At 30.2% G+C, this 15,960-nt stretch overlaps 4 protein-coding genes across 6 annotated transcripts in view; 2 read left to right on the forward strand and 2 right to left on the reverse strand.

Moving 5' to 3' along the window:
• Positions 1-8: 8 nt before the first annotated feature.
• Positions 9-7,911, reverse strand: LOC119615833. Of its 2 annotated transcripts, none has more exons than XM_037971820.1 (4): positions 7,224-7,911; positions 3,276-3,825; positions 1,995-2,297; positions 9-1,925 (listed from the first exon to the last, which is right to left on the reverse strand). In XM_037971820.1, exons 2-4 carry the CDS (start codon positions 3,331-3,333, stop codon positions 193-195), a joined length of 2,094 nt encoding a protein of 697 aa, XP_037827748.1. In that variant the 5' UTR covers positions 3,334-3,825; positions 7,224-7,911; the 3' UTR covers positions 9-192. The 2 variants fall into 2 exon arrangements, with proteins under 2 accessions (XP_037827748.1, XP_037827756.1); XM_037971828.1 differs by lacking the exon at positions 7,224-7,911 and adding an exon at positions 5,900-6,344.
• On the reverse strand, positions 6,515-8,174 carry LOC119615850. Its single transcript, XM_037971838.1, has 2 exons — positions 7,977-8,174; positions 6,515-7,911 (listed from the first exon to the last, which is right to left on the reverse strand). Exons 1-2 carry the CDS (start codon positions 8,069-8,071, stop codon positions 7,239-7,241), a joined length of 768 nt encoding a protein of 255 aa, XP_037827766.1. The 5' UTR covers positions 8,072-8,174; the 3' UTR covers positions 6,515-7,238.
• Positions 8,175-8,996: 822 nt separating this feature from the next.
• LOC119615900 (anillin) lies at positions 8,997-14,169 on the forward strand. 2 transcript variants are annotated; one of them, XM_037971892.1, is made up of 10 exons: positions 8,997-9,214; positions 9,292-9,654; positions 9,739-10,702; positions 10,776-11,102; positions 11,160-11,412; positions 11,647-11,761; positions 11,823-11,987; positions 12,050-12,277; positions 12,350-12,680; positions 12,755-14,169. In XM_037971892.1, the coding sequence occupies exons 1-10, from the start codon at positions 9,197-9,199 to the stop codon at positions 13,771-13,773; spliced, it is 3,783 nt and encodes a 1,260-aa protein (XP_037827820.1). In that variant the 5' UTR covers positions 8,997-9,196; the 3' UTR covers positions 13,774-14,169. The 2 variants fall into 2 exon arrangements, with proteins under 2 accessions (XP_037827820.1, XP_037827821.1); XM_037971893.1 differs by having other exon boundaries at positions 11,181-11,412.
• A 928-nt stretch (positions 14,170-15,097) lies between these two features.
• Positions 15,098-15,960, forward strand: part of LOC119615930 (titin) — a 96,446-nt gene continuing 95,583 nt past the window's right edge. Inside the window, exon 1 of the mRNA XM_037971971.1 lies at positions 15,098-15,537. The gene's annotated coding sequence lies outside the window, so the exon portion shown is untranslated. The remainder of the gene's footprint in view (positions 15,538-15,960) is intronic.

Consider the following 15,960-nt stretch of genomic DNA (forward strand, 5'->3'; position numbering starts at 1 on the left):
TCGTTTTATCAATTGTTTGGTGTCAGAGATAAATAAAAAAAAAACTGTAAAAGACAAAGACGCTGCGAGTATTATATGTATAGGATTATACTGCAATGCAATTTTATTTTGAAAACAATTTTTTAAAATTTGTATTTTGTACATAAAACTCCTATTACTTACAACTAGATGATTCTTACGTTTAGGTGAAAACTAAACTTTTTTCAATAGGTTAGAGGGAGGCGATGAAATGGTCATAATAGGTTCATAGTTATTGCAATCATTGTCACAAAAGGAACTAAATGAAGCAACAGCATCTACGCTAAACATTGATGCCAAATGACCACTAGCCTCTAGCTGATTGATTATCATATTAACTTTACTTTTACCACTTGTTGGAGAAGAAGACTGCAGTATTGGGGACACGGGATTGCTGCTCATATCGTACCCATCGCATACGTCTGACGTAGAGTTAAGAAGATTTTCCTTTTCACTCTGTTTACATTTAGACGGAGAATTTGAGGGAGACGATGGATTGGATCTTGTAGAAGAGGTGGTTTTATTTAGCCTATTTAGGAACCAATTTTTGGCAAACGATGACTTTTCATTGGGTGTTTTTTGTGGGCTATTTGGGGGAGTTGATGTTTTCTTTTGCTTTTTCAATTCTGAAGCTGTAGGCAATGGCGATATGGGGGGTGATGATATTGATGTATTGGACGTAACAATAGATTCAGCATCACCTTGAGATGACGATAGTACTGATTTTTTAAGTGATTTCTTAATATTTGGACCACTGGACAATTGACTAGTTAATTTGCTGTGGACATCTTTAACCTTGGCCTGAAAATCTAAATTTTCTTCAATTTTCGAACACGTCTTTTGTGCGACAGATGGTGGTGGTGATGGCGCACTATTTGCATTATTTTCATAGGGATTTATCAACAGGATGTCATTATTGGAATTATAATTTAATGGTTGCGGTGGACACTTGGGAACATCATATTCGAATTGATTGGCCAAAGCTAAAGGATTGCTTTGCTTATGAGGCAATTCTGGTCTTTGGTCTTTCTCTGAACTAGGACTTGTTACATATTGATGAGTGGGCGATGGTTCCTCATATATGCAATCATTAGAAGTAGTAGTAGATAGAGTTTCATTACCTCTTTGAAAAGTGTTTAAGAATGTTAGTTTTTTCATTACCGGTGGCGTGGGAAGTTTACGTGTATTTGAGTTTCTTACTTCTATGCCACTTACATCACTCCTTATAGCCGCTTCTACGGCATGTATCCATTCTTTGGCATCTATTTCATTTACAGCTTGAAAAACAAATCTTTTGCTGGGATCACAAGTTGTAATTTGAAAACAAACATCTCGCCGTTTGCCTTCTCCAAAATGTTCTATTTCAATAGATGGTATTTTTAAATACAGACTGATTGTCGGTCTATTCGAGGTTGGTCCATCGGCATAACAAAGCAACCAATCGTTTAATATGCCGCAATAATATTTCTTGCTTTGATCAAAAAACAGTCTTTTCTCAATTCGCAGCAATTGGCCGTATTTTGTTGATTTCTTGATAGACAAATGGCCTGCTGGCAAGTCCATATAAGGACAATCAATATTTGGCAGTGAAAAGTGAGAATCTGGTGTAATAGCTTTCTGTGTCTCTTCCAGCCCTATATCATCTTCTTCACCATCTGAACCTTGGGTCGTTACTTGACATATATCATAGATCTGCGGATCATCTTCAAAATGATTAATTTTGTTGCCATTATGATTCTCGTTATCCTCATCTTCCGCATCAGTTTCATCGTCTGTAGTTGTTGTCATGGTATCGTGTATGCGATGTAAAAAGCTTTTGTTTTGCCTTACGACAAGTGTAGAACACCGAAATGTTTTATCGCTATCTCCAGAACTGTTAAAGTCTACGATTTTTCCCACTGGAGATTCTAGAAGTAGAAAATAATACCAGAATGTTATCTTTACAAGAGTATACAAAAATTTAATTAATAACTTACTAGCACTTTTATTATAATGTGATGCTGACATATCGAGATATGAAACTTCTTCTGTTGCATTCTGATTTTGTTTAACATCTACATTAATTTTATCGCGATTCGATTGCCATTGTTGATGTAACGGTGAAAATGAACTCTTCCCATTTGATGACGTCTTTTGATTTTGGTTATTTAACCGATTCAATAGACATTCACAACGATTTAAAAGTTGTTCGGTTGAGTCCGATGCAGTCAAATAGAACATATTTGATGTATTTTCATACTCTGAGGTTGCTAATGAAGCTCTGAAATAATCTCGAACATCTGAAATAAATTGTTAAATGTTAATACAAATTTGTAATAAAGATTATTGAGCTTTATAATTATGAGTATTTTTTTTTTTTTAATTTTACACAGATTAAGATGGTATATTGTTGTGATATAGTACTAATTTGGATGGACATACTCCCAAAGTACTTTTAAACACTATATACTATATTACTCAAAGTTTAAAGGTAAATTGATATTTGAAAAAAGACAGCTGTGAAACAAGGGACAAAATTGTACGTACTTAAGTTTTTAGAAGATCTTCTTAATATGTAAATATTTCGTTTGGCTTATGAAACGTTGAACTGATATTAGAATTATTCGGTAAACTTAATAAATTTCTAAGATATCTTATTTCTTGATTAATTTTCAGAGGGCAACGTCTTTCATTTGAGACGTAAGGGTCATAACTTAATGTTTTTGTTGTATTTTTTTGAAGTTATTACAATTTCTGTTTTCTAGCTTACGTCTCTCTTGTCGTAAATGATCAAGAAAATTTCATACAATTTATGTCAACTTGAAAATGATCTCATTGTTAAAAAAATAACGTCATTTTATTGTTTTCATTTTCGTAAATGTTTTTTTTTTCTTTTTTTCATCGTTTTAATTAAAAAATTAAATAGTGAGTAATAAAAAGAGATAAAATCTAGCTGCTAGCAAGTAATAACTAAAATTTATTTTAATAGAGAAACATTTCGGATTTAATGGGATTTTATGGAATTTGCTCGTTATATTTCGAAATATTTTTCGAGGCACTATTTAAGAAGTATTAATTTTTATTATAATGAACACACTTACATAGAATTATAACACATTTTACTAGTTTACATTTTATAGAAAATTTTAAATGGCAGATACAGGAGATGTACATATGTATTCCCAAAATGTTTAGTTTACCCCCCTAATGTAGACACAACTCAACATAAATTTATGTGTGTGTAACTTTAATGAAAAACGATTGAATATCAGACTTACCGCATAAAAATTGCGTGATTTCACCTTCTTTGGTCGATTGTATTATATCCAAATCCATTGTGGTTTATTTTAAACTGTATATTATTTTTATTATTGTTTTATATTATTATTTAGGTATTTTTTAAAAAAACTTATTTATGGTGTATCACCTATAATTAACGTTAAGATGTTAAATAAACTACATTTAGTAGAAATATTTAATCAGATTTTTTTTTTAATTTTATATTAATACACTTGTACAAAATGTACATACATACGTTAATGTTAATGTATTTTCACACGTTTATTTAAATTTAAAAGCAAATATTATTTTGCTATTAAGGTATTATTATTATTATTATTTAGATGATATGAATTGGAGCACTTGTACACGATTATGAAGTTCTTAAGTATTTATTAAATATTTTATTAATTCACTTTACAATATATTTCTTGTATAACAGGAAGATATTGACTAACAGACCAACAGGCATTAACTACATGTACATAATTTAAGGTTTCATGTTGATTTTATGTTATTGGCCTCCTGCAGCGCCACTTGTTCTGGGATCTGAAACAACAACAGATATGTGTTAAACATTTTATTTTTGTTTGGTTTAATTGTTGTTTATGGTTGTTTGTATATGTAATATTTATTCTTAAAATATCTAAGCATGTATTAGTAGTTTCCATTAATTCTATTTTATAATAAAAGAAAATTAAAGTTTCCTTTTTTAAATAAGAGACAGTAAGTCTTTGGGTGAGTCATTATTTAATTATTAAGTTTTACAGTGGTTCTTGATTTCTCTTTTTTTTTTGCATGTATTTTATTAAACAATTATAAGAAGTTTCTTATTTTGCTTTGTGTAGAGAATTGACCGTAATTGCACTTAATTAAAACAAAGTCAAAAGTCAATTACAAATACAAAAGAATATTTCCAGTAGATTGTGTTTAATTGTAGTTAGTTGTGGTATTTGAGTGTATATGTATTTAAATTTTTAATTAGATCGTTCATGAGTATAAATCAGTGGCAACAAGGAAAAGTTGTTTATTGCAATTTTGAGGAGATTGCTCAAAATTAATTTTTACTACATAAAAACTTAATTATATTCATAATATGAATGAATATGAATGTTGTTATATCAAGGTTTCCTTTAAACTAAGGTCAAACAAAAAGAGAAAATTTTTTTAAATTATATTCATGTAAAATTTTTTTATTAATATGCTAAAATAAATTAAAAAGAATCGAACAAAGCCCTGGGACACGCACATTGAACAGCTATTCATTCTTATCATACAAACTTACATATATAAATTTAAAAATCACTCAAAGGAGTCTCTCTCCTTGAACTAAATGTTGTTGTTTATTTACCATTATTTTTTGAGAGTAACATAACTTGGCGTTCGTTCGTTTTATGTTTAAGTAAAAATTCGATTAGTGTTCGTAAACTAATGTTTATAATAGCTATAAACCGATATTTATAAATAATTTAAGGCCATTTTAAATCTAGATCAGGGCATTAAAAGGAAATCTTATTTAAATATTAGAATAATTTTCATTAAAAAAACATCAAGTTTTTTTATAGCTCGTATGTATATATACATATGTATGTATATTAACCGATAAGTGTATTAAATAAAAGGTATTTTAGAGACCTTTCGATAATCATAATGAATAAGGTCTGGCGGGTTACTCTGTATCTTAAATATATACGACATAGGGAGTAACCCCCCTCTTTTTGCAAAAACAAACATTCTCACAATTATAATAATAACTTTTAATTGTTAACTTTTATGTAGATATTATAGGGCAGGTCTTGTAGTACTTACATGTATACTTATGTATGTACCATTGAATACGTTTTATGTACATACATTAAATGTATATATATAAATGTATTACATTTAAACCGGGTATGAGTTTATGGATGAACAGTTCAAATACGATTTAAACTTTTCACTTATAATAAAGTTGTTTGGCACACTTTCTGAGCACAAAAAAACGATTTCTTTATTTCATGCTTCAAGAACTAGAAACAAATGAACCTTAAAATAATACTTTGATTTCTGTAGAAAAGTTATTAAATCCATATACATATACGATTACTAATTACATACATATGTATATAATATTTGTATATAACTATTATGCGTATACTTCCTTTAAGAGAATTAGAATAAAAAAATATGTAAAGTAATACTACATACATACATATATACAATATTTCCCTTTTCAACGCCTAGGCCTACAGCCATCCATAGAGTTTCCTGTATATAATGGCTTAATCGAAAGCTTGTATTTTGTCCAAACCCAAGATCTTTTTACTGTCATAAAACAAAACGCATTTAACTATTTCCGCCACAATTAAATACTATTAAACTTTTAAATTTTACCATTATATTATTAAAGAAAGAAGTGCATACACTCAAATACACAAAAAAAAAGAGTAAAAGTAAAAAAAGAAATAAACTTTTTTTCAATGTTATTTATGCACCAACTATAATATACACATGTACAGACAGCTAAACAAAAGAATGAAGTTTAATTTTTGAAGTCGTTTAGTAACAATGTATATACTTATTTACTAAATACACAAATACAAATGAATGCAAATTTTTAGCCATATAAATAGCAAATATGTACCTTTTTCGGGAGTATTGAATTTTTATATGTTTAAAAATTTTGTAGCATATCCTTATTCTCTGAACATATTTTTGTTTTTATATTTTTTATAATCACACATATTTTTTTTATTAAAATACACAATCACTTTATTAAACTCTAAAAAAAGGGAGTTAAATCTTTGTTTAATTGTATAAAAGATTTAAATTGTCTGGTGATATTCGCGCAAGCGTATGAATCATTTTTAATAGTAGTTCATAATGTTTTACGAAAATCTACTAATTGTTGAAGTATTTTTTTTTATTTCTTTTTCTTATTTTAATACTTTTTTTGTCCATTAATAACAACGATTGCGAAGAGACTGAAAAATACAACACTCAAATAAGCAACAATCCGAATGAAATGAAAACACACATAAATGTATCTACATGTATCCATATACAAACATAGATACATACACACGTAGAAGTTCTCGCCCCATGCAATGTGGAGAAGAATGAGTCGATCTTGCCTCCAAAGCAGTGTTACCAAAGTTGTTTTTTGTGTTTACTTTAGAAAAGTAAATATTTTTCAACATTGTTACAGTAATTTGAGATTTTTTTTTTTTAGGTATAAGCAATTTTTGTTTAATTGATATTTAGGCTTTTTGTTTTCTTTGTAATATAGTTTAATTGGCCTAATGAGGCTTTTATATTACAATAATGAATAAATAAATAAATAAATAATTGTTTTAGTGAATTTTTAAGTAAATATTTTAATTAAAACTTAAAAAAATAATTTCAAAAGTATTTCAATTCCACTTTAAAAAATGAATGTGGTTTTGAGCAAAATAATAATTCCACTTTCGGTCAGAATAGAATTCTGTGACAGGACTGTAAGAAATCGGACTGTATGATCAAGTGAATTTGAAAACTAGAGTAAATTTATCAAATAAAATTGTTATGGGTATGATACAACCATTTTATTATGTACATATGTATATTGTGTTATGGTTTACTTATATTATTATGATATTTACTATATTAGTGGCGAAAAAACCAAAATCAAGTTAAATTATTAAATTCATGTTACTGAAAAGACAATTGTATTCTTTGCTGGGATGTTATGAACTTTACATAACAAATTTCTATGTTAATGTTTACAGTATCAGTACATAACATAACCAACAACAGCTAATTCTGCATAGCACAGAAAATTGTAAGGTTAAAAATAAAATAAATAAGTTATTTTTACAAAATAACAGCAATTAGTTTAATCGTTTACAATCTAAATTAAAAATTATTCTATATAGGTATTTTATTTGTATATATTAATAAAAAAATATATCTATATATGTATAAAGTACCTATGCATGACTTCTTTACTTTAAAAATGACTGTAGTCTCTTCTGAGCAGAGTTCTTAGAATCATCCTTTGATTGTTTTTGAAGTAAAGCAGCCAATTGTAGAAGAGAATTCTGTTTTTGTGTTTTAGAAATAACTTTATTCGTTGTATCCGAATTGGCTTGTTTTTTATTCTTGGATTTGGTTATATTTTGTGATTTATTTCCTATTTTTTCTTTTTTGGATTTGGATTGCAATGTACTTGGTGAATTACAGCCTTTATTACTTATCTGCTGATGTTGTTTTTCAGACTTTTTTCCAGAATTTAACACGGGTGCTTCTTTTTCAATTTGAACTTTTTCACTTACTAACTCCTTTCGAGTTTTATATTTGGGAACTTCCATTTTTAATAAAGATTTTCGTTTGCACTGATAACAATTAATAGCCAAATGATTGGTAATCTTTTTCTTTAACCATTTTGCACGATTTTTTTGTTTTTTCTTCAAAACTTGGCCAGTAGTACCTTGAACTTGTTCCAATTTATCTATTAATTTTTTTGCTTTCGTGCTATTTTTCAATTGCTTTGGTATCAATTTAAGGCTATATTCACTGTCATTCCAAAAACATCCACAATGTGGACACATTTGTGAGGTAGCAAACTTTTCCTTGGGAATTTGCACATGGTTTTTAGCTATTTTCCGACATGTATTTCTATAAGAAATGATTATTTATAAGTTGAAATCTACAGAGAGGGATAAAAATCCAAATCAACTTACATGTAATAAGATTTTAGCATCTTGTGTATTTGTAAATCGTTCTGTAAAGTATTTGCACCATTCCATAGTAATTCTAATTTATTTTCAATTGACATTATTTTAATATTGTTAAAAAGAATATATAAAACAAGAAATTATTAAATTCATATAAAAATTGTAAAAAAATAAACACTCGGTGTTGTTAATTTAGCTACTTTTCATTATATTTAGTGATCTCAAAATCAATTTAGCGGAAGAAAATATTCCAGCGATTTTTTAAGAAACACAGGGTGACAAATACTGTTGCCAGATTTTTTCAGTCCTCTTCCTCAATTAATAGTTTTTGTGCAATTCCAAAAATGTATTTTACATAAGATATATATATTTTCAGTCCATATTAGGTTTTTATACATAGATTCTTGTCATAAGGACAATACGGTAGAAGTTAGATGGCTGAATAAACTGTTACAAATATGTGAATTATTCAGCAATCGCGTAAAAATTTGAACAAATTAGTTTAATGTATACAAACTGTTAAAGTATTAATTTACAAACCCGACATTTCGATTTTTTGCTACATGATAGTCGACATACAAAATTTGGGAGCAAAATAGTCGACACGATAAAAAGCCGATTGTCCGAAAGTCAATTTATAGATCCCTACCAGTAAGAAAAGAATTTTTAAAAATTATGATAATTTTGTTTAAAACTGTTGTTTGTGAATTTTTCTCGAATCGAGCGAATCAAATGTTCGCATTAAAATTAAGCAAATATTTGAATTTAATATGTTCGTCCTGTTTTATACAAGATGACCATAAATTTTCCGACAATTTTTCTCGATGCGAAAAATACGGAAATGAGGTACTGGGTAAATACAAGGAATTAAGTTAAATATTGTTAAATTTCGAGGAAAATACAGAATTTTGATACTATCAATCCTACTTATGATTAAATGCAACTCTGTTAAAAATACGACTCTGTGTTTATACCGACCTGAACGCCACCTAGTGTAGTTTTTGGAAAAATATTTTTGAAATTTTCTTCAACAGCAAACAGCAACCGCAGTCGCGGCATAACTTGTGAATTGATAAATTGCGATTGGAAAATTTTAAAATATTAAATTAATATTAACAACTAATAATTATTATAAGTGACAATTAAAAAAGTATTTATTTATAAACAAATATTCCATAACAATTATTATATTAAGATTATCATATTGTCTGTGAAAAAATTTCGAAATGGATCCTTTCACGCAGGTAATTGCAAAATATCTAGTAACATTTCAGAGGTTTTATTAAACAAATACCTTTTTGTATTTTTTTTTTAATTTCAGCGTATGCTTGAAAAGGCAGAACAGCGTAGCCGTGCTCTGGGAATTAGTAATGCAGATGTTAGTAAATTCCCTGTATGCGATAAAGAGGCTTCCTCAAATTTTAATGCATTAAGTGGCGCTTGTGCAACAACAATGGCGATGGCGTCACAACAACAACAACAACAAAAGCCGATGCACACAATTGTGTCGGCTGACGGCAGTGGTGCAAACAAAAATAGATTGAATGTAATAGAAAAGAATAATAAGGATAAAAATATTAATCCAGCATCTCCTCAAAAAATTCTAAGACAATTCTCTGCTGTGGACAAAGAAAATATGGATTTGGGTATAGAAATTAATATTGTTACTGATAAAAATGTCGAGGTGAGATTAAGAAATAATTTAAAGGAAAATTATTAAATTGTTCCTATTATTATTAAACTAAAATTATTTAATTAATAATTAAAGGTACAGGTTCAAGTTGAAGAACAGGATTGTAGTAGTGATGAAGAACGTAAAGAAGTTAAATATGCAGTTACAGAGCAAAAACAAGATCAGCCAAGTGCTAAAATACGTGATACTTCCAGAAATCGTTTACAACGTTTAGGGGCTTTGTACTCGAATACAGATGACTTATCCTCTCCAATTCATCGCACAGAAGGTAAATTCCATGCCGAAGGCAATGAGGACAGTGTAGATTCACAATTACGCAAGCCTAATCAGCGCTTAGGCAAATTAGCTGCTCTAGCTAATACCATCAATCAATGGGAAGATGACACATCACATCATGGCACAACAACTCAACCTCCACCAAAACCTGAACTACCAAGTAGAGGCAGAGTAGCTATTGAGACACAAAATAAAACAACAGTTTCGCAGCCGGAAGATCAAAAATCAAATTCTAATGAAAACAATAAAATTAAACAGTTGAAATGGGATCCTAAAGTAATAAATTCATTGGAAGCTCAAGGCTTTCAAAGAAGAGAATCTTCTACAGTAAAAGTTTCATATGAATTTGCTGAATCTAAAGATTCTGCTCGAGAGTCTGCTTGCACAACTACCGATAAACCGAAAGAAGATATAAGTGAAGAAAAGCGTGTTGTGGGCAAATTAAATGCAAATAAATTTGCCTCTATGGCCACTAATGCTGCAGCCGAAAAGAAAGTTCAACAAAATGAGAAAAAACTGCTAAATGTTAAACCTGGTTTGGTGTCAGGACGTGCAGCTATATTTGAATCTCAAGTTCAAAACAATCAGTTACAACAACAAAAGCCACAAAAAGACCCGACGGAGTTATCGTTGAAAGAGCGTATGAAATTGTTTGAAAAAAACAAAGGTGAGGCTTTAGTGCCAAAAGCAGCTTTTGGCATGGCTCCACCAATAAGTAAAATTATTCAAGACACAAATCACAAAAAGGATGAACTAACAAAAGGTAAAATTTCTTAATGATTAATAATAATTTCTTTCCAAGATTATAACTTTTATTATTAAACATTTAAATTTAGCAAAGCCAACTGTGCATTCAAGAGCGGAAGATACAAAAAATGCTACAACCCCAGTACCCGTTGTAAAGACTTTTGTCGATAGTAAAGTACGTGACAAAGTGACTGCCCTGGTCAATGCTACTACAGGAAGTACAATCAAAGACGACATTAAAAAACAACGCGAGGAAGATTTGCAGTTGATTGCCAATCGTTTTAACAAACAAAAAGATTTCCTTAACCAACAGCAGCAATTTCCTACACCAACTAACAAAAGTATGCCAACTCCTCCACCACCTCCGCCACCAATGTCAACAAATACAACGAACATCACAGCAAAAAGAAGATCTCGTAAGTAGACATAATTAAAAAGCTTCTCTTTGTATGAATGGTATATAATTTTTTTAGCTGGCGATGTAATTGACGAAGATAATAAACGTCCCCGCAAGTCGAATCAGGGTACACAACAGCGCTTGTATCCAGTCTTGCCCAGTTTTGAATCGAATGAGTCCTGTGAGTCAGACAATGAAAATAATTGCTGTACCACAGCATCGGTTTCCGCACAAAGCACTGCAGATGAAATGCAGGCGTCAACTCAACCATTACGTGGCCACAATAATGATCAATATCATCAAAGATCGGACGATGAAAATGAAGACAGGTGTGAAGAAAGTTTATATTCTTGTCTACTCTTTCTATTATGCATAGAATAGCATCTGAAATAATCATACATTTACAAACATAAACAAACCAAATAACACTTCATGATTAGATTCTAAGTTATTTATTTCTTTAGATTTTAGTATTCTATTTGAATAAATCTGTGTCTATCTTTGTTTATTATACCATAACACATTTGCATTTCGTATTAATTTGTTCAACTCTTTTGTGGCAGTTATATGGAATCAGACGCCGAGGACAGCAGTGTTGGTTTATGCAATGGTAGTTTGGGACGTGAAATAATGCAAGTTGTTGAAAGTAATGATAAGCAAGTGAACAGCAAAGTTAAGGTATGTTTTCTTTAAAGCCTTTAAAATTGTTCCTTCAAATGTTAACTCTCTTTATCTGCAGGAAGTACGTTATGCCGAAAAGGACCATTATTTTGATGATCACATTCGTGATGCATCTATTAACTCCTCCGATGCTTCAATGGGGGTAGATGACTACTTGGATGAGGCTTTGGATGATAATGTAGACGAGGAAGATGAAGATGATTCCAGCCAATTATCTAGAGATGTAAGTTACATATTTATATAAATTGTTTTCATTTTGAAAGTTTTATTCTTTGAAATTATTAGAGCAAGGGTACAACCGCATCAAATAGTTTTAGTTTTCGAAAGGTTAGTACTGAAACGGATTATAAAAATACACAAGATGGAGCAGCTATATCAACAACCACAACAACAACAAACAATGCATCCTACATGCAACCAGTCAAATCAGAGTTGAGTGTGAATAAAGAAAGTGATAATGTTGTTACTCTCGTTCATACTGTAAGTTTTTATCGAAGACAACAAAGTGCAAATGTAAGTAGAAAGAAACATTATGCAGCTCCATTGTTATGATACTCATATTTTTGTTGATTCTTTGTTCTGCAGAGTGCTAATTCTACTCCCATACGTAAAATATGTCGTGAACAGCAAGTTCTACGCTCAGCAATGGAAAAATTGGACGCAAAAGCAGCTGCTACTGGAACTTCTTTACATTTTGAACCAGACACCGAAGAGACTGATGAGGATACTCAATCCGATTCTGAAGTAGATGATGCAAATATGGTTCAAGATAAAATTAAAAAACTACTAGAAGAAGTATGTAAACAGCAACAGGTTATTGCTCAAACCAGTCAAGCCTTGAATTTATGTGCAGCCACTATAGAGTTTTCAGGATCGACAGAATCAGTAGAGGGAGAAAGACATCTCTTGGTAGCAAGTAATTACCATTAATAACTTAAAACCCCTATATATAGAAATATATTAATTAATTGGTGACTGTTTTATATGTAGCTCATCGTAGACAAGCCTGCTTGGATGAAGTTCAGCGTTTACGTGTTGAAAAAACTCTACGCCCTGTAGGAGCACCTCGTGAAAAGGGTCGTTTGACTGTCAAAGAAATTACTATTCCTTTAAGACAGGATTATATACGAAAATTATCATTGGACACAATCTCCGGCCACCACTTGGTTTGTCTAATCAAATACAATGAACATGTTTTAGCCACAAAAACAGTTCCCACTTTACCCGGTCTATTGGCTGTCAAGTTTCCTGATGTTTTGCAATTAAATAATGTTTATGCTGATTTCAAAGTGACTTTGGAAATTTATGGCATGACAGCACAAAGAGAGGTATTGCCACATGAGGTCAAATATCACATAAATTGCAATAAGAAGTCGGGCTTAAAGACACCCAAAAAGAAAGCATCTGAAAATCGCTTAGTAATGCCGCCCGTGCAGAGTCCAGCGGGACCTCACGCTGTGCGTACACCAGCATTGGTGCAATATGGTTTTGCTATATTTTCTCTACGGGAGATTCAACGTACATCATGGACTTTGACACAAGTTTTAGGTGTTAGCCCCCTGGAAGGTGTAGTTCATATGAAAGTGAACTGTGAGCTTTCGGTATCTGTAGAGTACAAGGGTTTTCTAACCATGTTTGAGGACATTTCTGGCTTCGGTGCTTGGCATAGGCGTTGGTGCCATTTAAACGGTACCATGCTTAACTATTGGAAATATCCCGATGATGAAAAGAAAAAGGCACCCATGGGTTCAATTGACCTCTACACGTGTTCTTCTCTAAAAGTCAATATAGCACCCAGAGATATTTGTGCCAGACTAAATACAATGCTGCTCGAATGCCAAAGACCAGCTAAGGATACAGATCAAGAATCCTTAATCATTGTACCCAATGGACGTACAACTACTGTACGTTACTTATTGTCGGCTGATACGAAGGAAGAACGTGAAGAGTGGTGTGCATATTTCAATAAAACCTTGACATTGTTACGCGCCTGGGGTCCTCCGCAATAAAAATAATCTCTCAGTATTTACTAATCCGTTTATTGATGTTAAGAATTTTTAATAATTACGGTATCGTTTTATATTTCTGTATGTTTGTATTTTTTTCGTTTTTTTTTTTTAAATATGTATCTTTTTTTATCTTGCACCAATGCATGATAATTTAAATTCAATGATATTTTAAATATCATATTCGATTCTTAAATCTAAATCGTTTTACATTAAGTTAATTTAACAAGTTTCAATTTTTTTTATGCTGCTTTCGTCAACATACTTACAAAGATATAAAACAAACAGATTTGGTGGTTTGGATTGGAGCTTCATTTTATATTTTTTATATTTATTTTAAAGTGAAAATTCAAATATTCGTATAAATATATAAATTTGTTAATATTAATTAATTGTAAACTTGTGTTTAATTTATTTGTAATTTAAATATTGGTAAGTAATTGAAGAAATATATAAATTATAATTTAAATAACAGTTTTATTATGATAAAATTACGTTTACGCATTCAGTTACGCAACGATCGAAAAAAGGTATTCCAACAAAAAACTGAATTGTAAGAAAAAGAAGAAGCAATTCCATTTCGTTTCGATGTTTTATGAATGTGTGTATTCTGCGTTACTATCGCACCTACGCTTTTGTAAGTTATTTATGTAGCCGAGAGTCGAATCGAAATGCAGAATTCAAAAGTTGGCAAACGTAGAAAATTTCGATTCTAATTGAAATGCAGAATAGGGGTCAATAGTTTTTCAAAATTTTTATTCGAAACAGTTATGGTACTACTTACCTTTAATGGATACTATGTTTGATCGCCCTTTAGTTTGCAATTTACAGGCACTTCTCGCATTTTAGGGATTAAAAGAATCTCAACTCGAACTATAAAATAGTTTTTATTTTCGATTTTTAATTGTATTTGACATTTTTATTTCCTCGAAAAATTGTCCCTGCGAAAATTTTGTACATACAATTTTTTCTTTTTTAACTCTGTAATTTGTTCGCAGTGTATTAAACACTCAAAATGCCAGCGTATCCCACGTTGGTTCGGAGAGAGCCCTCCAATCATATAAACCTTTATATATGTAGGAAGTTCAAGCACCGTAATTTTCGACACTATTCTGTTTCATTTATCTTGATTTCACTTGATTTTTGGTCTGAACTATAATTTATGACAGAATTTTGTAATTTACCTCAAAATTCCTAAGTTTTTTTCGTCTTAAACTTGTTTGCCCTTCAAAATCACTAATTTCATATACAAATGTATGGCAACTCTTTGTTTTGCTTTTGTGTTTATATTCCTTTTCGTTCAGTTTTCCTTCAGTCACTTAAGAAAATTTGCAACTAATAGACGTGCGCGAGTGGTTGCTCCTTTCAGAATCGTTTAAAAATGTTAAAATCCGAGTTACAAATACGAAAAAGCGATAGACGGGAAGATAAATGGTTTATTTACGGCATTCTAATGAATTTTCTTGAAAAATCTAAAGTGCAAACGATGAAAATAAAATCCGTAAGTGAATTTCATCTTAACAAAAGTTTTGTTGTTTTTCTTTTTATTGTGGTGTTCGTTTCGCGCGTTTTTTGTGATAATGGTTAAGTATTGATGAAAGCTTTGTGTTGTTGGAGGAAAATAAAAGTTGTAAATAAAAGCGTTTCTTTGCTGCTTTTCTTACTACAAAATTGACAACGTATAATAGATATGAATGAACATGGTGTAATAAGCTTCCTGGATATGAAAAAATTAAAAACATTGTATAAATTGTGTGAAAGTTTAAGGTAAAGTATTAATTTTATTGTTTTAATAATGATAGTTATTTGGAATTAAGGGGTTCCACTATTGCGCACATTACTTTGAAACATGAGATTAAGTTAAATTTACCGGGTTGCCAAGTATATTTGTTTTATTATTAAGGAAAAAAGGGAATAATTTTCACCATTTACCATTTATTTCTATCTTTTCCCAAAAATCGTAATAATAGACAACTTTATTTATTTGTATGTATGTATGTATATCATATAATCTTTATTTGATTCCATTTATATATTTTAAAGATTTACATCAACTATTTAATATAATTATTATATTGTGGATATTTTATAAGACAGCTTATTTGTTAATTATTTAATAAGTATTTATGTATATAAGAATATATGTATGTATATTATATAAATATGTATATAACGTCATATTCTTATTGA

Source organism: Lucilia sericata, unplaced genomic scaffold (genome assembly GCF_015586225.1).
Source record: "Lucilia sericata isolate MDLA Ls3-8-SP2 unplaced genomic scaffold, ASM1558622v1 Contig000048F_arrow, whole genome shotgun sequence".
Lineage (NCBI taxonomy): Eukaryota > Metazoa > Arthropoda > Insecta > Diptera > Calliphoridae > Lucilia > Lucilia sericata.